The sequence below is a fragment of the Ammospiza nelsoni genome, chromosome 5 (assembly GCF_027579445.1).
Source record: "Ammospiza nelsoni isolate bAmmNel1 chromosome 5, bAmmNel1.pri, whole genome shotgun sequence".
In the NCBI taxonomy this organism is placed as follows: domain Eukaryota; kingdom Metazoa; phylum Chordata; class Aves; order Passeriformes; family Passerellidae; genus Ammospiza; species Ammospiza nelsoni.
Window position 1 is genome coordinate 21,994,884 of NC_080637.1, and position 25,614 is coordinate 22,020,497.

The window sequence follows — 25,614 nt, forward strand, 5'->3', positions numbered from 1 at the left end:
TCAATGATGTCCATTCTAGTCATGAGATAATTTAAAGATCTTACCAAAGATGGACAAGGTACTTTCTTGTACATGTCTCCCCTGAAGCAGGGGGAAAATTGGCCGTCAGGTGAGGTTATGAGAGGTTTGTGTCCCCTCTTGATCCTATATGGCACTCGTGGTATTTTATGACCTATTCTTTACGGGGAAATGGCCAAAGGTGAAGAGCCACAAACACTTTCTAGGACTATTTTAATAAAAACAATAAGGCTGTAGCACATGGAAAATAACACACAGACTAAAAATAATATGCTAAAACAGTACAAGTACTCACTTGTCAGAAAATGTGGCAATAGTATTTGTTATTGCCTACTTACGAGCACTGAAACAGTCCTTAATTCCATAGTTCTCTAATCACATACTTTGATCCTAGACACATGAGTGTCAGAACCTTTATTCAGAACCTTTACTCTTTTTCATTGCATGGGAAAGATCACACACATTTAATAGCCTTACAGTATTTTATTTTGCCCCTGTTCTTCAGCATAGTAAAGCTATCAATTATTTCAATTGTCAGTGGCCTTTTCAGAGGACCTGAAAGTGTTACCACTTTTTTAAGGAAGAATAAGAGAGGACAGAAACCTTAAGACTCAAAGTACCCACTAATTTGGAATTTTGGATTCCCTTTCTGGCAGTATTTGGCATTATGCAAGCATTTCAGCTGATCAGGGTTCAGTTCCTGTGGGCATCAGCCATGGTTGAAGCTTCCCACCCTTACAACACTTCAGATCACAGGTTCCAACCTCCAAGAGGAACTCAGAACAATGACAGGAGTAATTGTGTTGTCCTGTTATTAGCATTCTTACCTGAAACATTTTGTTCCTGTTTCATAGTCTTTCACAGGCACTATATATGTTCTGATTTCTAAAAAAAGCAAGCAAAAGACCCAGAGGTCTGAGCAAACTATTTCCCCAGATTTGTTCTCAATCACACCATTAGAAACAATTTAGGAAGAGTCCATTGTGTGCTAGTGAGGTGGCACAGGGAACTTCCTTCCATCACAGGAGGCAGTGAGTAGAGCATGAACCATATGTAGTAGAGGAAGGCAGATTTATAGTGGCTACATTGGCTGCTGTCTAGGATGAGTCCTACAATTAGACATTAGGAAAAATCTCTTCATGAAAGGGGTTGTCAAGTATTGGAACAGGTGTCCATAGCTGAGTCACCATCCCTGCATGTATTGAAAATGCATGTAGATGTGGCACTTAGGAGCACAGTTTAGTTGTGGTCTTAGCAGTGTTAGGCTAACATTTGAACTTGATGACCTAAAAGATCTTTGTGATGATTTGATGAAGTGCTTTGCCAACTCCTAACAGAAAACCCAAACTCACCTCCCTAATGCCCTGTTGAAATCCTGTATGCAGGGAATTCACTATTTCACCAATAGGTCATGAAAACTCATCTCTCATTCGACAGAATTATTAAAAGGTTTGTGCACTTCAGAACGTGAGCTGAGGGAAAAGAAGAACTGGAAGCACCCATTTTATAGGAGGAGGATTCACTCTATCATTGCAGACCTTGGCACTCAGGGTTCCTGACTTTCAGCAGCTAAATTTCAGACAAGATTTTCCATCTTTCCTAACCTGGAGTAAAGATCTTTTATTGTCTTGGTTTTACAAGAGAAAAGCCTTCAAAGTGTCCATTTTGCCTTTCCAAGCAATTAATTATTTCAATCAGCAGCCATGGCGACTCTGTTCCGCTTCTTACGTTTCTACACTTGGGGCACATTGGCTCAATTGCTTAAAGGCCACAAGTAACGTGTGGCAGGTGGTGCTCACCCCTCAGCAGGACAAAGCCCACAGTTAAATGCACATTTCCACTCAGATGAGTGCAGGGGAGACTAGAGGCAGGCACAGAGAGGGCTGCACAACCTTGTCCTCAGGCGCAGGACAGCGGCTATTTCAGTCCCAGCTCGGGAGGACAGCCTGTCAGACAGATGCGTTGGCTCATGCTGAGCTCAGTCCCACACTGCAGGAACTGCTCCAATTGCCATAGAGCACACTAAAAACAATGAATCACAGCACACTGGGCTTTCCCCATGTCTCCTGCTGCCTGTCTGCAGTGCTGCTTGCTCCTGCCTCCCACCACCCCTTTTGCAACCCTCAGTCCTGAACCAACTCCTTCCCTCGTGCTGTCCACTTAAGGCACCAGCCCTGAGCTCTCTCTTCATGCCTTACTGCTGCTGGGCTGCCTTCTCCACCCCTGGCCCCCTGCTCCTGCTTTCCCTGCAGACCCCTCACTCTTCTCAGCCACCTCCACAGCCTGTTTGCTGACCTCTCCTTCCTACTCCTCCTTGCACGTCTCCTGTGTCCTGCCCTCGTGTTCCTCACTGCCTGCTCTCCCCCTCCCACTACAGCAATATATATATATATTTATCTCTATATATGTCTCAGTTTTTGTATGCTGCGTGTGCAGGCCCAGGTTGAATGCAGAATTCAAACCATCCTGGAGAGACACAGGGTCAAGCAGCCTGGCAAGTACACAAGACCACGAGGCAGACTGATGGGACAAGCTGCAGCTCTTTCCCTCGGGAGACTCGCATAACTTGTGAAAATCGTGTGCACGATACTGTGCCTGAAAAGGATGTGTCATCACCTACATTTAACAGTGCTGTCAGCAGAGCAAATGGGATGAAGCATGCACTGAAGGTATTTGAAGAAACAATTTTTCAGCTGCTTTTCTCAGTGCCAGATGATTCTGTTGTTCACTCCATCTCTCTGGGTGATGGCTGTAAACAGGGAGTCACACAGAAGAAAAAGATGTTTTCTGTCATACATGCTGGGGGAACACAAAGTGGTGTAAGTGCAAACATGACCCTGATTCAAAACCAGTCTTTGCTTGGGAATCAGATTCAGCATTCTATCTCAAAGACAGATTTTTCCCACAGATTCCCTGCAACACTCCCCAGGCTACCTACCAAGAGGGCAGATTCCAGGTCCAGGCTGTAGTTTAAGAACTCAAACCATCACAAACAATAACCAGCTTTCACTCAAAAACATGTGCATGTGGGCTGCCTCATTGCTCAGATCAGTTTGGAAAACAGCTTTCTCAACAGTTGCTGGGGACATAATTATGCACATATACCAACAAGGCACAGGGCAACCACTTATCTAATGTATTTCACCCCCACACAGTGAGGGTATTTGTGTTGCCTTACTTATGAATACAGAAGAGTAAGAGGGAGTGAAGAAGTGAATGGGCTCTGATAATGCTGCTGATAGGAAAATAGTATGGATGCATCCCAGAAGGGGAGTCAGGGGGAGTCAGGTAAACCTGCCTGCAGGGAAGGACTGGGGGCAAAAATACATCTGAGTGCAAATAAGAACATTTCTGAACTAACAAATTTCTCAACCTTTAACGAAAAGGAAGAATGCTCACCTTTGTGCATGGATCCTGGTGGTGTATTTTATTATACAGAGAGGATGCCACTGGGTGCCAAAGGTGCAGCAGACTTGGGATTTATTGCTCCTTCTGCCTACCTGAATCACATAAAATAAGGAAGAAATTGGGGGAAAATAAATCATATTGAATAAATGTCATTCCCATTCCCAGTTTTCTTTTCTTCCTACACAGCCAATACTTTTTAATCATCTAATGTCAGTACAATGTCATGTTCTGTATTAACAGCATGAGATGAACCTGCTTATCTTTGACAGCACAAACTATTCCTGCCAGGGTTTTGCCCAAAGCAAGTGCTTTTTCACGTGTCTGCAGACTGGCCATTTCCTCATTTCTCCACACCAAATAGATAAACTGCTTTGTACACAAGGACGGGATACTGCTCTTGCTTTCCCAGAGCTGCTCTTATTCCCCAGGAAGAATCTCAGTCTGCTTTACAAACATTGCCAACAGATTTACAAACTATATATAGAAATAGTTTCACTCGCTACTGATGTACAGACATAGGGTGACCACAGCAGCTGGTTGGAATTACATCGCAATATTGCTCAACAGGTTTGGAAAGGAAGTAGAGGCCACTGTATTGCAAAGAAAGTAACAGAGGAACTGCTGTATGCACAAAAAATGTGGGGTTTGGAAGGATAATTTCAATGGGATGCAGTTAGCCTACTACTTTTTTAAAAATGAAGCATAATAAAATAGGTAAAAATAACCAGTGTAAGAACTGCATTATTTATGGTGGTATTTGCAAGTACACTGTAATATGCATGTCCGTATGTAGTTATTAAATTATAAGTGATTATGAAAACTGCATGGATTTCATCCTTTGTTAAAACCTGACAGACAATTCTCCCATATAACTTAGCCAAACTTACAGTTTGTAATTCAGTTAAAAAAATTACTCTATTTCTTTATACACAAGAGAGCAAAACAAGTAGTTACTAAATTTAGCATCCTTTGTCACTTTTTTTTAACAGTGTGTGTTTATGAAGATTTTTTAAAAAGAAGATGCCAGCAATATAAAGAAGTTATATACTTCACAGAGAATTAAATACAAGCAGCAGTACTAACCAGGTAAATTCTCTACTGTCTTTGATTATGTTGGGGGTTTGTTTTTATATTTTGTCAGTCCATATTAATGATTACAGAAGTTCTGCGAATGTCTACCATGCATAGTAAACATGGACAAATGGCATTGGGTTTGCCCAATTAGATGTAGAGATTTCTACTGAAAATTTGAATTTTGAAAATTAAAATACATTGAACATGTCACCAGAGATACACTGTTACATCATTCTTATGACTACTAACCATTCACTAATACATTTTTGTAGCTTTTCAGGAGAACCTCAGCTCCCTCAGCCATTCCTCATAAGACTTATGTTCCAGACCCTGGAAGTGATGGAAAAACAAAAGAGATAAAGCCTGTTCTACAGAGATAAGTAAAAACAAATTTATGTCCATGCAAGCCATAGCCAAACCATGGATATTTTAGTAGGGGTTTTTTCCTGCCCCAAGTAAGGGTCACAAAAAATGCCTTTACCTTACCCCAAGGTAGACACAAAAGAGCCTGTGACTTTGTGACGGTGTTTTTCCATGTGTGACTCGTGTACTGATGGCAATAGTCTGGGAAAGGGCAGCTCAGGCACTTGGAGCCCATGCCAGAACACAGATGGCTGCAGTAAAATTGCTGCTCACCTCCCACCTCAGCCTCACCCCGGCCTTGATACCCAGAACCAGCTCTGCCATGCCAGCTCCCAAAATTAGATGGTAGTGAGTGCACAGAGCTTTATGGATGTCCCACACACAACATTATGGCTTCTACAGGGAACAGCTCGTCATATGCAGGACTCATGGCTATGGTTTTCTTCCTCCTGCACTGAGCTCTGGAAACACAGCTACAAACTCCATCCCACGGGTACTGAAAAAGCTAAAGGCTGATGTAACCACTGTTGAATGTCTGGCTCCTTGGAGAGTTCACAGCCTGGTGCAGCTGCTTGTGTCAGATTTTATGAGAAATAGAAACCAAATTATACCTCTGATTTCAAACATTGTCCCCAAATCGATAGGAGGCCCTATCCCACAGCATGCCTGATTCAGTGCCAGGGCGTTTAATTACTTGTAGACAACATTGCCCGGGGGTGGGCATGCCATGGAATTGGGTTGCGGTGGAACAGCCTGTGGGACACACCCAAATAGTCGAGAAAATTAAATGCTAGTGTTGCAAGGGTTCAATCAGAGTCCAAGTAGGGAAAATAAAAAGGTTTTTCCTACCAATTTATTCTTCCAGCTGGGAACGAAGCCTTTGTGCCTTTTCACACAACCACCAGCTCTGGCCCAGTTGCATTTCCTGGTCCTACCACCATGTAGTCAAGTCCATAAAAAGTAGCATCAAATGGTCTGGCTGCAAAATATGGGAATCAAAAGAGCTGAGTTCAATTTCTAGCTGTGCCATAAATCTGACATGGGGAAAACAGCTCCATGAGCATCTCACCTCATATTTAATTTAAAATAAAGTTTTGCTTTTCTCTCCATTCAGTTCACAGATGCCTTGAAAATATAAAAGACACTTTCTCATAATGCTGTATTGCTTTAGAGGAGGAGGATGGGGGTGGGAAGGAAGGGAAGCAAGGGTGGGCAGAAGCCTTTAATAAATAAACAACTTCAATGGTGAAGGACAGAAAAGCTTTAAATCAGTATCACTCCACCTCCTATAACAGGCAAACAAACAAAAAAAGGGCCTGGCTCTACTGATTAAAAGGCAAACACAACCAGTACCATGTCTTTTTAGCTTACCTAGTGAAATTTAAAGGACTAGTTCATGGTATTTTAAACACTTGGGGCAATGCTCAGTGCTACATCTGAATGCTTTGATGCTGCAGGCAATGTAACTACTGCCTGATGCTTGTATGAAGTCCTAAATATAAACCTTTGCCCGTGAACTAAAATTACTAATGGAATTTGGCTCTAGCCACAGAAAGGGTTTAAAATCTCCTATCTAAAGCCTTATTTGATCATGTTTCCTTTGCTGGTAGCAGTATACTGTATCAGATATGTGATAACCCAGATTCTTGTGTTGTGGTCACTGTATTAATTAAAATTACCACAATTTAGGTTTATTATGATTAGGCCCATATTTCTGATTAAGAATTCCCACAAAGAAGTATCAGTTTATAGGTTAGGAGGCATACATGTATTTATCCTGTTATGTCCGGGAGGTATTGGCCAGTGGAGCCTTAACTTGCAGTCAGCTGTGTGGGGTTCACTGGGCACTCTGTGCTCAGGCCATGCCTGCAGTCACCAGTCACCTGGGGCATCCTTCTGTCAGGGGCCTGGCTCACATACCAGATGCCTAGAAATTTTTCAGAAGTGACTAAATTATTATTTTTCATCTTGGTCAAAATTCCTGGCAAAACCCCCAGATGTTGTGTCTCAGAAATCTACATGAATAGTAGCCTTACTGAGAGCAGAAGGAGGAATTAAGCCTTCTTCGTGTCCCAGACCAGTAATTTTCACTTCTTCTACTTGTTCCAGTGAATCTGTTATGAAGAAGGACACACAAAGGACCAATCTAGCTGCCTTGGGACATGGAATTTACACGTCTGACTCAGAAGTTAGGTCTTCAGTGACAATGACATTCAGCAAGTAAGGAGAAATTCTGAAGAATATTGAAAGCCAGTTCTGGGGGTAGGGCAGAAGCATACTGGAGCTGAGTTTTGGGTTCTGTGAATACGTGTGTGTGTGATAACCAGCATATCTCTCAAATAACAGGATGCCCAGAGTTGTTGTGGCTGCCCCATCCCTGGAAGTGTTCAAGGCCAAATTGCAGATGGCTTTGAGAAACTTGCTGTAATGGAAAGTGTCCCCACCCATGGTAGGGGGGTTGGAACTAAATGATCTTTAAAGTCCTTTCCAACACAATAATTTGATAACTGTGGGTTTAGCTAAATGAATTATGCCCTGTGTAATCCTGATATCCACCAACTGAAATATCTTCTTAGTTGGGAGGGTCTGCATTTTTTTCTTTCCTCAAGATGGAACAGATGCTAGAAAAACAAAGGGGGTAACTGCAAATAATTTTAAATTAAATATCTTTAAATTTATTGTGTCAGATTTTTTTTCTCTAAATGTGCAGAAACATACTGTGCAGTGCATGAAAGCATGACTGAGGGTGAGTCTGTTCAAGAACTGATCTGCCAAAACTCTGAAGGAACCAAAATTAAAGTTACAATATTTCTTAACCAAGGGGATAGGCTGCTTGATTTCCTGGTTTGCCCATCAAAATCTAGTATTTGTTTAAAAGAACTTACCTAAAGTCCCTTAAATTTTGCCAAGCCTTGATACATGTATACACCAAAGCTGTACCTGGACCAAACACTTTGCAAAAATACCTAAAAATAATAATTTAGATGTTTAAAGACTTTTACATAGAACCATGAACTTTAATGTACAAAGCATGCTACAACTCTTTGGATGATTGTGACCTGACATAAGCAATTAAAATTTCCTATAATAACTCTTAACATTACTATTAACTGGAAGTTAGATATTTATCCAGTCTGTGGTATCTTTGTTCATTTTTACTGTGTTTCTATGAAAAAATGAATTCTTGTGCTTAGAGGCACATAATCTGTGTAATTATAAAAAACACAAGCCACTTTTGCAGCTAAATGTCTCAATCACAGAACAGCAATAAGCTCATAGAACTGAAACAGAGAACACATCAAGCCATAATTTCTAAATCTGTGCAGAGAAATGCCAAAGAACACATTTTAAAGTAATTACAGAAGTTAATTTAAACAAAGCACTAGAAATGGCCTTCAACAGTCAAATTAATACCTAGGTAGGTTACTTTAAAAGCTGTTTTCTTCCATGTTTAGCCTTTGTGAACTCTTAATTTATGCAAACAGGCTTGAAGGCAAAAAAAATCCTGTAATCTGTGGCACTGTTTTGTTCAGAAATATTTCTTTGGAAACACATCTACTCCACTAGCTAGGAAAGGAACAGAAATTCCAGAATTCTTCCTCGTGATTTCTTAAAATTTCCTTTCTAAATCTCTAATATATTAATGTAAATAAATAATAAAACCACATCAGCACCATCATTTTCTCTACCTCAGAGAGGAAATGGGAAATGGCTATTTTATTTTTAGAGTGTTTTCAAAAAATGATTTTGACAGTATGTTAATCTTAATTCAACACTATAAACCAGAGTGTTTCAATCTGGCTAACGAAAAGAGCCAAGTGAAGAGAAGCAAGGAATGTATGTATTTATTAGTTTATTGTTTATTGAAGTAGTCCAACAGGGAATAGGCTCAAGCTCTGGAGCTGGCCACACAAAAGAATTTCCAAAGATACCCTGACACAAAGTCCAAACACATCTCCACATTATATCCATGACTGTGCAACAGCCTCAGCATCATGTCACCACTCAAAGAATACCAAATGCACTGGGGAAACGCGAATCATTAAGCAACAAAATTAGCAGTTGACATCTGCTCCATAAGATAGGAGTAGCTTTACAATTCCATGGCAGTCAGCTCTCACTGCTATGAGAACATAGTTTAAAGGATCCTTTTTTGGATTTGCTCCTGCTTTGAGCAATATTTTGGTGTGAAGAATCTCATTATTAGAAACAGCACAACAAAGCGCAGTCCCTCTTCTGTCATCATAAGTATTTGAAGTTATGTGTTCAGACAAGAGAGTGTTGACATCCAAACCATTTTCAATGACAAGCTCTAGACATTGGTTCTAGCAGAATGAACAGTGCTTGGCCCACTTTCCTGGATTAAAGTTTGGGATGTGGCTGCAATGAGATACTTCCTGCCCCTAAAAACAGTCAACAAAACTAGGCAGGTGTAACTTCCTTACAGGAAGAAAATAACCCTCATCCATTTATGTTCTTAGTTACCACCTAGGCTTCTTACAAAAGTTTAAAACATAGAAACACCAGTTTTGAGCACCGTCATATAAGATGTGTTTAAGTTGTTTCAGTGGTTTTCACTTAATTCTAAGGAGTGTGTTTTGCATTTTGCTTAGTTTCTGCTAAAAAGAAAAGTTAGTTAAATCTAATAGAACAGTGGTACTTCTAAAATGGAAATGTACATAAATATACATTTGCCAAGTTTACTACAAACATCTTTGATGTAACCTTGTGTCACATTGTCTCTTAGTAAAAATGTAAAGACCAAGCTCATACTCACAGGTGTGAGTAAGCCATTCTCAAGCCCTCACAAGCCATTTTGTGTGTGGGGAGCAGCCCTGCCTCACCAGGCTCACTGCCACTTCACATTTCAGAAGCAGAGCTATGCAGTCTAGACTACGTCCTCCAGCTGCTTAAAATAATGCTGGTACACAATCATCTGCTGAGGCCTTGACATGTCCACCTCAAAGGAGGAAACAGAACTTATATTTATATCCAAAGTGATTTACAGAGCATCATAAAAACAAATCCAAAGTACTTTCCTCCTTATTTTCAGATATATTTAAGTTAAAGCTCTACTAAAGCACAGACTATTTTTTTGTGGCAAATATAAAACTCAAAACCAAAATAAGAGGTGTACAGACACAAGTTCAAGTGCTCACCTGAGCAGGTTCTGCTTTGACTGTAAGCATTACAACTGAGGACTTTCAACCGACAGATTTCAAATATACTTCATTGATTAATACCAATATAATTCCATACGTGGAAGGAAAGGTAGGAAGGAGGGATGGAGTGGAGTAAACAGAAACACAACAGAGCAAGAAGAGCCCTTATAGCAATCTCTCCTTGAGTGAAAGGATTGCTTTCAACTCTGCCACTCCTCCCTCATGCATTACAGAAACGTGTAAGCATCACTCCAGTCCAGCAGAAACACTCACGTATGCTTCCTTTCCTTCCAGCCAATTTCCTCTTTTTTTCCTGAAAGATTTCAGCACTCAGGCAAGATGTATGCCAGTGCAGAGGTGAATTTCTCTTTTCTTGAATACCTATCATTATGATTAAGATGCTCCAGCACATCACAGTGACCACATTCAGCCATAACCCCTAATGGTGTTACTCGATATTTGTCCTTAATGTTCACATTTCCATCATTCTTCAGAACATCAAAAATGTCTTTGCATCTCTGTTTTGCAGCTTCTTGCATTGCTGACGAATAAGTTTCTCTTGTAACTTATGGTATTGGGATAAACACCCTTTTCCGGGATCATTTGCACATTTTCCACAAAGCCAGTTTTTGCTGCCAAACTTAGTGCTGTTTTCCATTGCATGTTTTTTATTGTCATGTTGATTCATAAGATGCTAGAGGTAAGAAAGTGAAAAAAGATACAACAAAATAAAGCACAAGGCTGTTAACACATACACATACATGAGAAATCCTTAAGTGCTATGTTTTTATTAAAAGTATTTGTAATTATGTTCACCTAACCAGTACTGCCAAACACACAGAATACTGAATAGAAATTCTTGCTTTGTCTGTAAGCTTCTGAACAAAATGTTAAAAATGGTCCAATTTATTTGTTATTGTAAACTGATGCAACTTTTCCAAAACCAGAAAATTTGCTGGAATATTTAAACAACATAAGCAAGATGCTCCATGGAGGACTTGATCATACTTCTTTTCGTTAATAGTTCTAGCCTGTTGGTGTCTTCATTGTTCTATGTTTCTTTGTTGCTCCCCTTATCTTATGGGATATTTTAACCTTTCCTGCCATCTAAAGTAACTTCAAATATTTGTGGAATTGGCTGAACTGCAGCCTTCTGCAGTGGAAACCACTCCCTTTGATCAGTTTCCGTCAAAGCATATGTCAGGTTCACAAGTCCTTGAAGCCCAGAAACTTGACCTTACAAACTTGAACAGATAAATGTGATGCAGTTGAAAAACAATATGTCAAAAACTCAGATTTGCAATGGGACTATTTTATTTACTTCTAGGGTGTAGTTTTTATTTTTTGTTTGTTTGTTTTGTTCTGTTTTCACCCCAGGATACCTTGCTTCATGGATGTTACAATTTTCCTATTGTTCTCACTAGGTGTTACAATAAAATGATCTCATGTCATTAATTATCTCTTTTAATGGTCTTTAATATGTTAAAACCCCCCAAAACAAACCTCAAACACTCACAAATATTGTTTTATCTTTATACTGCCAAAGCACAGTCAATTAAAGAAGGAAAAGGTCTTTGGACTCTGCACTGTTTCTGCAGTTGTGAATAATGGACATTCACATGAGTTTGGTACAAAAGGTCAGACAATGGCCAAGCCATGCCAGCTATTATTTTCAAGGTGTGAGAGTCATTGAAACGCTCAGTGGATTAGTAACAGAGTATGTCAAACCTTTTAACTATAGTCATCAACTTAATTCAGTCTGTTCATATCACCAACTGTAACTGTGGCTTATGTTCACTATGCTTTTTCCTCATGATATCACATAAACCAACCATCTTACTAGTAAATTCTCATTATAACTGGAAGGTCAGGAATTTTGCTCTTTACAACATCTTCCAGGTTTTTTAACTATAAAATGCAGTCTTTATATGTTGTAAAACACACAGAAAGAAAAACACATTAATATATGCAGTACCTACCTAGGTTTTTCCAAATAACCTTTGGAATTTGATAGTTTCTCTGCTTGATTCAATCTCAGTCACTTAACACATTTGTCCTGTTGAATCTTTTTATTTATTTTTAAACTATTACTTCCACAGTTTGTGCAGTCATGCGCTCTTTCTACCACACTGAACACTTATAATCCTTAAAATGCTGCAAAAATATTACACAATTAAATTAAGTCCCTGCTGTATGTTTGTCACAGATCATGGTTCTAGTCATCCTGCAAATAGAGAAGGAACGTTGGAAATGCTATTTGGAAGAAATCTTCTGAAACTTATGTTCAAGGGGAAGTGTCAATCAACTTTCTCTTCAGACTAGTTTCTGCATTGCTCTTGTAAGCACTAAGTCACTCAAAGTACCATAGCCAATATTATAATCCCATCCACAAATACCTTACTAGTTAGTATATTATGATAAAGCTTGCGAGCCAAAATTAAATTAGTAAGGGCTTACATTTAGATTGACTCAGAAACTAAAGATCTCTTGGATTCTGACTCCCACATAACACAGTTTCTCACCTCTTTCAAACTGTACTGGAGTCATGGCCTGGGTTTTCAACTGCAAGGAAAGAAATTTGAAAGAAGATGTTAAAAATCTCTATGTAAATTCCATTTTGTCTGATGGAGAAAATATACAACTTGGGTCTTGAGTGCCATCATCTCCGAACACAAAAAACAAAGGAGTCCAAGAATAATAAAAGAATATTCACAAAAACATTTTCATCTGGAGCTTAGAAAAACAGACCTTCATGTTGTTCATAAAGGACAAGCTCTTCTGAAGGTTCACTTCTCTTCTCTGTCCCTTCCTATTGTGTCCATAGTCAAGGTTTGAGCGTAACAGGCCAAAAGAAGATTTAACACAGAAGTTATTGGGACGAACTGCTCATCACAGTGTGGACATATGCACCACTCTCCCACATCTCTTGTGGGCAATACACTCCACTGACAGGCAGAAGAATTCTGAGGTAAGATTCTTTTATGCATTTTTCCTCTCATTTTCATTAACACTTCTCAAATTCTGATGGCACCTTACAGCTTCCATCATTTAAGTCACAAATACACTCTTGTTACAAACACACACAAACCTTTCAGGGAGCAAGGATAAAATCTTTCCTAGACTAGCAGTTTCAGAAGCATACATCAATGAACACAACTGCAACCTCAATCTGCCATCAGCTAACAGGAAAGTACATGGTAGAGCACATTAATATCTCATTGGCAGCTAAGAGGTGCTCCTAATGAAACAGTTAATTTACGTGAGATAATTTGTTAAGGAAAAATATGTAACATCCATAATCTTATTTCCTCCACAACTGCTTTAAGACAAAAGTTACCTTCCCCTTTTTCATACCTTTCATTTTGAAAACCCTAAATTTGAATAACCCTCAATTATACCATTGATAAAACTTTTTTTCAATGAATCAGGATCACCCTACTGGATCCAGACCTTCATGCTCTGCCAGCCTTAGTGAAGTTGCTGTCCTTAGGAAAGTGGAGAATTATTATAGTCCAGCCCATCATATTATATTTACCCCAGAGCCTGAACCGAAAAGGCTCCTGAAGATTTGTGTTGTTGTTATCTTATTGTATTTCATATTTCTGGAGTCCCATCTTAAAGTCCATACCTTCTTGCTGGTCCTATTATGCAGCTCCTCTCTGCAACACAGTTCCTCATGGCTTCCATAGGGGCTCCTTCTGGGCTCTCGACCCAACCCCCTTTTATCCCAGAGGCCTTCATGAGCTACAGCTGCTACTCAACCAAGGATCCCACAGCTGTAGCTCATCCAGAGCAACAGGACCCACCTATCTAATACATAGGACTCTCACTACGTATATATATTCACAAGGACTCCTTTATAACAATACATATATTCAGGCCCCTACAGATTTGCACAGACCTCAGATCAGACCCTCAAACTGCAAAATCTCTGAAAAAAAGTCATTTTAGTATATTAAAAAGACATTTTAGCAATGTTCACATATGGTCTACTCCTGCCAGATGATAAATACGCTCTCAACATCAGTGTTTCTAGGAAGAGTTAAGAACACTAAGTAAGATAGTTTTTTTAGTAATAAAATCCTTTTATTTTCATTAGAATGTATTTCCTTTCTATGACTCCTTTCTTTCCAAAACATCAGAGGAATAAACCAGCTTAGAGGCCACCCCAGAAAATTTTCTCTGGTTACGCAGTTTCCATACCCAAAACTTTCTCCTGCTTTGCTATACTCCCTGAGTGATTTCACCAGAGGCATCATAAAGCTCTTGAACATGAACTTAACCAGAAAGGGCTCAGATGAGCAGTGTTTCAGAATTGCTGTGTGTACTATTTTCAAATGATCTTATCCCACAAAAATCCATACATTGAAAAATGAGAAAGTTGGTTAGTAGCAAGTAACTGTGACAGGGTAGAGTTGGTGTGAGGCAAAGAGCTCCCCAGAGCTGGACACGCTGCCAAGGGTCTACAGGCACTCCTGATTTGCTGTATCACTGCTGGTAATACACTGTGCTGGGCTGACAAGGGCTGGCCAAGCATGGATGCGCCACAGGGATCACAGGGAACAAAACAGCATGGCTGATACACTGAGCAGCACCAGAAACATCGCTGCTCCCTTACGTGATGTGGCAATGAAAAGGCTAAAAAGCTCAGCAGGAAAATCTCCTTCCATTCACCCTTGGCAGTTTCTCAACTGCCTGACCCACACACTACATCACTGGAAACAATTGCAAACCCTTACTCTAAATGAGTTGGAGTTTTTTATATTACAAAGAAGATTTTCCTAAAACAACATTTTGAGTAGCCTGATATTTTTCTGATACTTTTTATATTCATACCTGAAACACTAGACATTACTCCTCGATGTTCTATTTGGAAAAAATGTTTTTCTTTCTAAATTACTGTTTTCACATTAGAAAAAATATGAACCACTTGCTGATCATGGAAGTTGTATCTTTTCTTGGAAAGAAGTGTATCAAGCATTTATTGCTTTTAAACACATAAAGTTACGTGAGAGTGAGCTATTCTAATTTCTTAACCTTAAAATAAACTAGACAATCTTAGCTTTATTCTATAAATAGAAGGCCCTTAGGCATGCACAGAGGTTATTCATAGCAATGAAAGAATTACTAGCAATCTAAATTTGGACTCAGTCTCTGAAGTATTACGTTTTTAAACTATTTCTCTGTTAGTTTAATTGGCGAGCACAGCACAGTCTCACCATTTCAACCCATTATCTTGCCAGTGCTACTCTGGGGCCTGAATTTTGAGCAGCCAGGAACAGTGCCCTGCAAGCTGAGGTGTCCTGTGATGCTTCTAAAATTAAATACGCAGTTGCTAGATAAATTAAGGTCTGACCTTGTACAACTGTAACATAAGCAGACGCGACCCTCAGGAAAGTATTACACATGACTTCTCTAAAATCTCATCAAATGTAACACGAGGTCTGGGGATATAAGAGTATCTGTGTCCCCATTGGTTAAACTACTCCCATTAAGAAAATTAAGTATTTGCCAATTATTCTCAAGCACTACGTTAACAACACATCGGAGCATATTTACATAAATCACAACAAGTTTGAGAAGGTTTAGCCTTCAACTAGTTGCAGATCCCACCATATAACATCATCAAACACTAATCTCTCTCTCTGAGGCTGACATGATGCAAAGCTTTATAGATTCAATGACAGACAATTACAGTACTTATTTAACCAGTTAATAACTTGAAGTGGGACAAAGAAGCAGGAAGCATGGCACCACAGACAGCAGTGATGAAAATACAGAATAACTCCAGAGTAAGACCAAGAACAGCAGTACCCAACAAGCTAAACCCAGGCTTGGGATGAGGAACAAGCTGGAAATATCACTGATTCAAAACCACTCTTGTTCTGGTCTTAACCAATTAGTTATCATTTTTACCATAATGAACTGACCAATAAGGGCACACAACAAACTGAAAAACCCCCAAACTTCCATCTTGTCTTCAATTGTTCTAACAAAATTAAATTTTACAGTGAACTCCTCCGTGACATTTGACTCACTTGCATTTATAGAACCATAAAAGTGTAAGCTTAACTAAGGCACTACATGCATTTCAATCTTTGAACACGAGATCAACAAAAACATTTAATGATGATAAACAATATTCACTGAAACTTCTTTGGCAAATGCAACCTAACTAAAGGTGGCACACCCCTAAAAAAACCCAGTATACGCAGAAGCAGACAGAAGCAGACAGAAGCAATGCTGAGATCCTGTTCTACTGCTGGCTATGAGATGATATGGAGAGAGATATATTCTTATCTAATTAAAACATGAAAAATATGTATTTATAATTCATATAAAGAACACAAATGTTGTATTTATTTAGTTTCAGTTCTTTCATTTTTTTACATAACCAAGACACCATCAGAATTAGTACACATCCACATTACAAACATGGTATTGTTTTGATTTTCAGATATTTTTAATAACATTGTGCATCAAGTGCCTGATTCCACTCATACATAATTACTAGATATAAATCCATCAATTATGTTTCATGTAGAATAAAATAGTTGTTGTTGTACATACACCATATCACATGGCAATTTGAGATACAATACCAAGAGATAAACTCATTGGTGAGACAAACATGGGATGGAGAGCTATAGCAAGGCCCTCTTAGGTTACTTACATACTGAATATTAATACACGGGATTCTAGTCATAACAGAATCCCCAGTGTAAAACAATAATAACTGTGAAATGCTATGTGGGTGGGGTTTGTTTGTTTGTTTTCAAAGTCAGTGTTGACTGTACACTGGTAATACTTTGTAGGTTTCAGCTTTGTTATATTTTAAAATAAATCATGTATTTTAATGGGATTTGACCAGTTTGGAGAATTTCCCACAGTACCACTTTGAGATGGATTTCATGAGGATTTTCATCAACAAGGCCTATTGTTTTTCACTTTGTTGGGATGTGGCAAGCACTCCCACATGCTTAGGCTGTCTAAAGTCAGTCAGAACTACTGCTGGAACGACACTGACTGTGCTCAAAGATCGCCAGGCACAGAGCCATTGGTGCTGTGCTCTGTTAATGTCACCAGGAGATAATCTGGTTAGACCATCAGAGAGACGGGGAAAATACAGGGTGGTCCAATAAAAAAGAGGCAGGAACTTTTGAAGACTGGCATTTATGGAAAGAAAGAATTTCAGTAGCTAGGAAAGAAATTCCAGCTCTTTCTGATTAAATTGCCAAGAACACAGGCGTGGGGAAACACAAACCCTGCATACTGATGCACACTGTGTGAGCCACTGCGCTTTAGTTGCAGATTGAAGTGTTTGTTTTATCAAAGGACTGGCTTCCAGGGAAAAACCAGATATTCTGAGACTCAGCTGGGGGAGTTTGCTTAGTTATGAAAAATAGCTCAAGAGCAGGACAAAGGAATTATAAAGAACGAGTTGTCCAGAATAAGATACAAACTTACAATGTAATTATTACAAAGTATAACTGCGGAAAACTCACACTTTAAGTTAGCAACTAAGCATAAGACTTATTAGAAGGACAATTGGATCTTCAAATGAACATCATGTTCACCTCAAATAATAACTTAAATTGTCTTTTCATTGCTCTTTTGTCCCACTGTCTCTATCTCAAGGTCGCTAAATAAGTTCCCTGTTGTCTATTTTCTGCCTAGTTCTGTTTTGGGGCGTTTTTTCGCTTTTCCAAGCGATCCCCTGACGGGACTCGCACCGCTCCGAGCACTCTGCACACAGCGGCCCCGCGCACGCGCACTGCTGCCGCCCCGCCGGCCGCGGCCGCTGCGGCGCATGCGCAGCCCGGCGCCCTCCGCTGCGTCCTTTGCGGGCGCCGCGAGCGCGGCCATGGCGGGGGCGCTGAGGAAGGTGAGGCGCTGCCGAGGGCCCGGGGCCGCGTCCTGCTCCTGCGGCGGGCCGGCAGTTCTGGGGGAGGGCAAGGAGTGCCGCAGCCGTGCGGGGAGAGCGGGCGGCCACCCTGCGAGGGAAAGGCCGAGGGCAGCGCAGGGCCTGGGTGACCTCCCCGGCAGCCGGGGGCGGCTGGAGCCGGGGCACCGGAGCGGTGGCGGCAGCTGCTCGGTGCGCATCAGGCACGGCATCGGCCGCACGGCGAAGGAGGGATTGTCCCGCTGTGCTCTGCACTGAGGCGGCCTCACCTTCAGTGTTTGATCGCCGCGGTCTGAAAAGGATACTAAGCTATTAGAGAGCATCCAAAGGAGGGCAACGGAGATGTTAAAGGGCTTGTAGGGGAAGCCCTGTGAGGAGCGGCTGAGGTCATTGGTGTGCTCAGCCTGGAGAAGAGGAGGCTGAGGGGAGACCTCATTGCAGTTACAGCAGTGAGGGGAAGAGGAGGGACGGACACTCAACTCTATGGTGACCAGTGACAGAACCCGCGGGAATGGCCCGAAGTTGTGTCAGGGGAGGTTTAGGTTGGATATTAGAAAATGGTTCTTCACCCAGGGGGTGTTTGGGCACTGAACAGGCTCCCCAGGGCATTGGTCACGGCACCAGCCTGACGGAATTCAGGAAGTGTTTGGGCAATGCTCTCAGCACATGGTGTGACCCCTGGGAATGGTGCTGTGCAGGGCAGGAGTTGGATTGATGATCCTTGTGGGTCCCTTCCAGCTCAGGATATTTTATGATTCTGATTCTGCTAAGGTGAGCTGCTCCCTCTTGGAGCACTGGAACTCTGCGATAACGGGCATATGGCAGGAGGTAAGGCTGGTGCCATGGAATGGTCCCTCTCAGCTGTATATTGAGTCAAAACAAAGTAATTAATGTGGGAATGGATGCTTAGGTGTGTTAAGTATGTTTATGCTCTCTCTGCAGACCACTGGACTTGTAGGATTGGCTGTAGCTGAGAACCCTCATGAGGTATGTAACATGTCTCATTCTGTAGTAATGGAAACTCTCAGTGAGTTCTAAAGTTTTTGTGATGTGTTTGCATGTGTAGGTATGCAGTATATCTTTATCTGGTGCCAGCTTAATGAAATAATTAAAATTGTCCACAGTGATAAAGGTTTAATGGATGTCATTATACGTTATTTTACACATGTACTTTTTGTGGCATACGCTGATTTCCAAAGCTCTCTAGTGTAAGTATCTTTATGAACCAATATTTGACTTCTTTCATCAGAAATAGCAAAACAAAGTACTCTTTAAATTCATTTCTTCATAAATATAATTTCTGCTTCTCAGGAAAAAAAGATTTTTGCTGCTTGCTGTGTATGCAAGTATTGAAATAACTTACACCAAAGGGCTGGCCTGGTCTTAGATGATAGAGACTAGCCATGAGCAAAGCCATGCCAAGGCCCTGAAATGGAACACTTCAGTGGTACAAGAAACCCCCTGCATTAGGCGGTTCTTGCAGCAATATGTGGCTTTCTTTTGACCTCCTCAGGCTCACTTAGTGTAAGTATGTTTGTCACATCATGCTTATTCAGGAGGCATTAACTTTGAAAGAACTTCAGTGATGTTTTAGAGTTCTCCACTTTGAAATTTCTTATTGTACAGCAATTGTATTTCAAAAATGCTTTTGACTCCAATACTTAAGAATGCTGTAAAAAAGAATCCTTGAAAAATTCACTACTGTTTGGTAGAAATTATTCTAGCTCAGTCTACAGCCTTGTCAGACTCCTTCTGGGTGAACTTAGTACATTTATTTTTTTCTGCAACTTAAAGCTAAGAGTAAAGTACTGGGCAAGGGTTTAGTGGAAGTTCAGATTTTTTGCCAATTTTCTTTTTGTTTCCTGTTTTTCTTCCTTGTACTTCTTTTAGTATTCTGCTTCTATTTCTTATTGTTCCTATGGGACATCCATTCCTTGTCAGGTAGATACAATTACATGGTACAAAAGTGTGAATCAATTCACCACAATGTGTCCTTTATCCCTGCATTTAAATCCAGCAATAAAAGTTTCAGGTTTAATTTAAATCTATTTGTTACCCAGAACTTTCCACCAGCATGAGGAAAAGTGACAAAAAACCCTTCATTATAATCTCTTTGTATCTACTCAGATAAATTTTCAGATTTTTTTCATTTTGCATCAAGTCTGTTCTGATTGCAATTTTGTTTTTTCATTTTTTTTCCCTTTGAGGAATGTGACAGCAGAAATTCTTCAGTCCTGATAAATCCCTGCTTTACCCAAGATGGAGTTCAGTGGCTCAGACTCAATTATTAGTTGATCATACACTTCTGGATTGAATACCATATTTTGTGTATAAGTAGTAGCTTAGTGGGTTTGGTAGGACAAGGAGTTAAATAATTGCAGTTGTGTATTTTAACCATGTCTTGTGATCCCTTCAGCGCCTGCGAATACTGTACACAAAAATCCTTGGTGTCCTGGAGAACATTCCCAGAGATGCAGCTTACAGGAAATACACTGAGCAGATTGTAAATGAGCGATTTGATTTGGTGAAAAAAGTAAGTACAGTGCTATTTCCTTAAATGCTGCCCATAAAAAAAATTCCTAGGATGAGAAAAGTGATTTTTGGAATGCCTGGGTCTTTCTTAGGTGCACATGTAACTTTCAGGTATCAATTCAGAAACAACTGAAGTATCAAGGTTTGTTTTTGATATTGACTGGGATATTTTGATGGCATATGAAAAGGAATTGTTAATTTCCTGTTGATGTTTTGTGATAATTAAAAGCAAACTTTTTTTTTTTGAAAGATAGAAAAGTGGTAATTTTCACACACTTTCACAAAAAAAAAGTTTGTGCTCCTGCCAGTGTAGTATCTTAGCACAATCCTTACCTTCAATATTTAAGACAACTTTTTGTTACATTAAACTCTGCAATACTGTTATTGTATATTTAAGGTGATAATTGAAAGCTTGCATATAATTCTATAAAAATCTAAGAACAAGACTTTTTTCCAAGATAAAAAATAAAGCCTTTAGGTGCTAATTCTTCTTTGGAGTCAGTAAATATTATTCATTCTTTGTATTTATCATTGAGGGTTTGATGTTTGCTTCTCAGTAACAAATGAGTGTGAGATTTTTTTTATAATGTAAAATTATATAAGCCAGCTGATTTGATAGTTGTTCTGAGAAAGATTGGAGTGTGATCTGGTTAAATTATTGTTTTCATGCTTCTCATGGGTTTTCTACTCTCAATAAAACATTTTATTGTATGTATTTAAACACACAGGAGTCTGATGTGCAAAAACTACAGGACAAGCTGAACTGTGGTCAGATAGAAGAAGTCATTGTACAGGTAAAGAGAGGAAATTTGAGATGAAGTGCAAATGTAGCTGTGTTTTTTAGTGCTCCTTGGGCCGAGCTTTTGTTCAGAAAATTGGAAGTTTTGTGTATCTTCCTTTGCTGGCCATACAGTCAATCAGAAGAAAAACCCCTGATAACAAATTGCCATGTAGTGATGGGATGACCTTGCTAAAACCTAATAAATTAACAGCTGTTTCTTGCATTATACTTACAGATATGCATGTATACCTACATTGTTTCTTCCAGAGTAAATCAGTGAAAAGGGCAGGAGAGGATTGAATAATACTGGGCGAATCCAAACCAAGTGGAAAATATCATGAAGTTGTCATTGGGAATGTCTCTCTGAACAGAATGTCTGTTTGGGTATTTAGGGGTGATGGGATTTTTTTAAAAAAACAAAACCCCCAAAAGCATACAGTTCCTTTGATATTTGTAGGTGAAATTTGTGTAGTCTGTGATCAAGATAGATAGCAACATCACTGAGGTAATTAACTGACATAGAGGTAATTTAATATTTTGGCAGTTGTATAATATTTAAAACTTTCTGTATGGTGTTTATTAACAGGCTGAAAATGAGCTGTCCCTGGCAAGAAAAATGATACAGTGGAAACCATGGGAGCCTCTAGTTGAAGAACCTCCTTCTAATCAGTGGAGATGGCCAATATAATTTTCAAAATGGTGTAACCTCTTGAAAGTTAAAAGAAAGAATTAATTATTAACCTATTGTTACTGACAGTTGTCTTTAAATTAAAGCTAATCACTTCATTAAAATATATTTTGTCCACTTAATTCAGCAATCTAAAGGCTGCTGCCAATTTCTTGGAAAAGAAGTTTTAAGAAAATTCTTTCTGGCATTCCTACAACCTTTTGTTTATTTAATTTTTGGCATTTTTTATTAACAGGGTACTTGTGTCTTATGCTGAGTTGTTTTTATAATCTGTATTTCTGTGTTAAAAATACAGATATTATAGGCCACTTGAAATCAAAATCCAAGTTGTAGAAAAGTATGATGATTTTGTCCCACCTTTGGCTATGTATTTTTGCTACCCTCTGACAAGATCCTAATGGCCATGCAGATGCTGCAGTGAGGGATCTAATGCTTCCCAAAAAGAACAGTATTTTAAGTTTCAGCTGAGTCCCTGTCCTGAACTGGTTGACCCTACTGCCCACATAACTAAATACAATTTCTGGTTTGTGGGAGATACTGGGAAAATTGGAGAGGTGAGAGGGAGAAAGAAGACTGCTAATCAGATTGATGGCAACAGCAGGTTTCTTGTTAACAGGTAGTTACCATGCCTGGCATAACACTGCAGCACAAACCTTGGCATTGGGATCTTCAGGAGCCATTGTGTAGGCTTGTGTTGGTCTATTGTTGATTCACATCTTGAGTGTTAGGTGTTGCAGGAAATAAGGTGACATCAGGCTGGCCACCAGTCACCAGCTGGGTCCCACAGGGCTCCATCTTAGGCCCAGTGCTCTCAGTGTGTTCATTAACAACTTAGATGTGGGACAGGAAGGGATTCACAGTAAATCTGCTGATGACACTACTTTGGGAGGAGCTGTTGGCTCCCTCAGAGGCAGAGAGGCCTTGTGGAGAGACCTCAACAGATTACAGAGATGGGCCATCACCATGGGAAGTTAAAGAGACAAGTGCTGGATTCTCCACTGGGATGGGGCAACCCTGGAGGTAGCAACAGACTGAGGTACTGGAAAGCAACATTCCTGAGATACAGGAATGAGATAGTGGAAAGAAGTGCTGCAGAAAGAGACTTGGAGTCCTGGTCAATGGGAAGTTGAATGTGAGTCAGCAGTGCCCTGGCAGCCGGGAGGGCCAGTCCTGTCCTGGGATGCATCAGGTACAAGCTGGGCAAGGGAGGGGATTGTCCTGTTCTGCTCTGCTCTGCTCTGCTCTGCTCTGGGGCAGCCTCACCTCGAGTGCTGGGGCAGTTTTGGGCACCACAAGAAAGATGAAGAGCTTTTAGAGAGTGTCCAAAGGAGGGCAGGGAAGCTAGTGAAGGGCCCTGAGGGGCAGCCATATGAGGAGTGGCTGAGGTCAGTGGACAGGCTGTCACCTCTTTAGTCTGGAGCAGAGGAGACTGAGGAGAGACCTCATTGTGTCTTCAACATTCTCACAAGGGGCAGTGGAAGAGCAGGGACTCATCTCTGGTGAGCAGTGACAGGACCCAAGGGAACAGCATGAAGCTGTATCACGAGGAGTCTGGGTTTGCTATAAGGAAATGTTTTTCAGCCACGGGGTGGTTGAGCACTGAGATTAGCTCAGTTGTTAAAGCTTGGGGCTAATCACCCCAGGGTGTGGATTCAGTCCCTGGATGGGCCTTTCATTTAAGAGCTGGATTTGATGGTCCCTTGCAGGCCCCTTCCAACTCAGAATATTCTGTGATTCTTTTGAAAGCTTGTGTTTAGAGAGTTAATCTTTAAAATCCTGAATAAAATATCCAAACTAGATCTAAGGCTCCTGTGCAAGTTTGCCTTTACTGATGTTTTTTTCAAGACCACTAGCAACATTCCTGCAAGTTTAAAGACAGGAGTATAGCTATATCACAAAAATCTGCAGTTTAATAAGCTTTTGTTTATGCACTAGTTACATTACACATCATACTTGGCCATAGCTGGTTTCTCATAGTCTTTAGGCTTATAAATTTACTTGTGACATGATTATTATAAATGGATTAATTACAAATTTATATTCTATGCAATGGTATTTGGGGGTAGGTCAATAGAAGAGAAAATCAGTATTCCCAAGGTATTTCCTCCAGAAACTATTTTCACTGCATTCTTTAGCATTGAGTTTTCCCCCCCCCAACTATCATTACATAAATATTTTAAATTTTGAAAAATTAAGAAGTGAAAAATACTTAGTTTTATTGTTTGGTTTTGAAGGATTTTTCAGTCTTGACCAAGATAGAAGCTGGTCTTTTCCTAAGTAAAACCACTAGATGGCATTCCAGAAGAGGACTTTGCTAAAGTCAACAAACACAATTTTCTCATGAGAAATAGTGAGGGATTACAGACTTGAATAAGGGCCAATGCTGTCACATGTGTCATGAAAATTAATGGATTTTGGTAATAAGTATTGAACTGACCTGAGAGAAACCAAAATAAATTAAAAAAAAACAAAACACAATAAACAAAGTCTAGTATAAATGATAGACACATGAAATACTGGAGGTGTGGGGAGGAAGGAAAGTTTGCAGAATATGGTAGCAACTACTGGAATTCTTTCTACTATTCTGTACCTGAGACATTTGCTGTACTCTCTTCTTGTTCAGTTATTTCCTCTACTTCTAAAGATGTATTTGTCATGTGATTTAAAAGAGCTCTCCTATAAGCTCATTAATTGTCCTCCAGGGGAGAGGAAGTTTTTTCATGGCCCACTGCTGCTGAAATTTGATATATAGCCTTTTAAAACTGACTTTCACAAATAAAAACATACTCTCATCTTCCTTTCACAAATGCACATCTGTTTCCTCCATACAGGTCCTAATTTATTCCAAGAGGAATATGCTAGCACGGTATAATTTGAAGGCTAACTAATGATGTTGCTTGATTTTTCTCCTTTAATTGTTGGAAATCCATGATGATGCAAACAATTTTATAATCTGTTGTAATGTAATTTTATAATCTGTAGTAAGGTAAATTGCTGCAAGCTGTAGAGTTAACAAAGTTTAGATCTTTAGACAACTTGAGATCATCTGATTGAAGTCATGTTAGTAAAAAAGAGATTTATCTGCAAGGATGGGACCTAGCAGAGACAGAGCCTTTTATAACAGAAAAACAACTTTCCCATCATGAGAGCAGAGCAAGTACTGAGGTTTTTGTAATTCCTAGCCAGATGGCAATCTTTGCTGCTTAACCTATCCCAAGTGGCTGTGTTCTGAACCTGAAACCAAAACCAATAGGAGATAAGTGAAAGCTGATTTTATTATTTTAATATTCAAAGCTTATATGCTATTTCATTAGGGAAAAAATGAAAAATCATTGCAACTTGAAAATGAGCTTGAATGTTTAATCAACTATATAACAGTGACAAAGTGACACAAATGACAGTATCTATCTACAGAATTAATGGTGATCCTATTCTGGGAGTTCAAACAAGGTTTTACACAAAACAGCATTAGTAGTAGTAATGGGAAATTTCTGTCCTTTAGATGCGGAGTAGGCCCACGTTCAAATGCCAAACAATGTCTGGGAAACATGGTAACAATGATCATGGCATGCAATTATTGAGTATCCTTTTGAATTCAATGCCTGCTGAAAGGCTTTTTTCCAGGATTCTCTTGGAATTGCAACACAGAACTGTGTATTTCACATCTGAAAGTTCTGTGATGTGA

At 39.8% G+C, this 25,614-nt stretch overlaps 2 protein-coding genes across 2 annotated transcripts; one reads left to right on the forward strand and one right to left on the reverse strand.

Annotated features, from left to right (window-relative positions):
- Nucleotides 1-5,753: 5,753 nt before the first annotated feature.
- On the reverse strand, nucleotides 5,754-12,589 carry ASB15 (ankyrin repeat and SOCS box containing 15). Its single transcript, XM_059472554.1, is given in 11 exon segments — nucleotides 5,754-5,842; nucleotides 6,900-6,977; nucleotides 8,742-8,794; nucleotides 8,796-8,886; nucleotides 8,889-8,912; nucleotides 8,915-9,187; nucleotides 9,190-9,260; nucleotides 9,641-9,725; nucleotides 9,728-9,825; nucleotides 10,413-10,719; nucleotides 12,548-12,589. Coding segments are annotated over 10 exon segments (1,014 nt in total). The 5' UTR covers nucleotides 10,565-10,719; nucleotides 12,548-12,589.
- A 5,236-nt stretch (nucleotides 12,590-17,825) lies between these two features.
- Nucleotides 17,826-22,033, forward strand: NDUFA5 (NADH:ubiquinone oxidoreductase subunit A5). Its single transcript, XM_059472369.1, has 5 exons — nucleotides 17,826-17,910; nucleotides 18,871-18,915; nucleotides 20,345-20,461; nucleotides 21,189-21,254; nucleotides 21,828-22,033. The coding sequence occupies exons 1-5, from the start codon at nucleotides 17,836-17,838 to the stop codon at nucleotides 21,927-21,929; spliced, it is 405 nt and encodes a 134-aa protein (XP_059328352.1). The 5' UTR covers nucleotides 17,826-17,835; the 3' UTR covers nucleotides 21,930-22,033.
- The last annotated feature ends 3,581 nt before the right edge of the window (nucleotides 22,034-25,614 follow it).

Coding starts and splice junctions, on each gene's coding strand:
- NDUFA5 (XM_059472369.1), top strand. CDS start 17,836: ATGCGCAGCCCGGCGCCCTCCGCTGCGTCCTTTGCGGGCGCCGCGAGC. Junction 18,916..20,344: donor TAGCTGAGAACCCTCATGAG/GTATGTAACATG, acceptor TGATCCCTTCAG/CGCCTGCGAATACTGTACAC. Junction 20,462..21,188: donor GATTTGATTTGGTGAAAAAA/GTAAGTACAGTG, acceptor TTAAACACACAG/GAGTCTGATGTGCAAAAACT.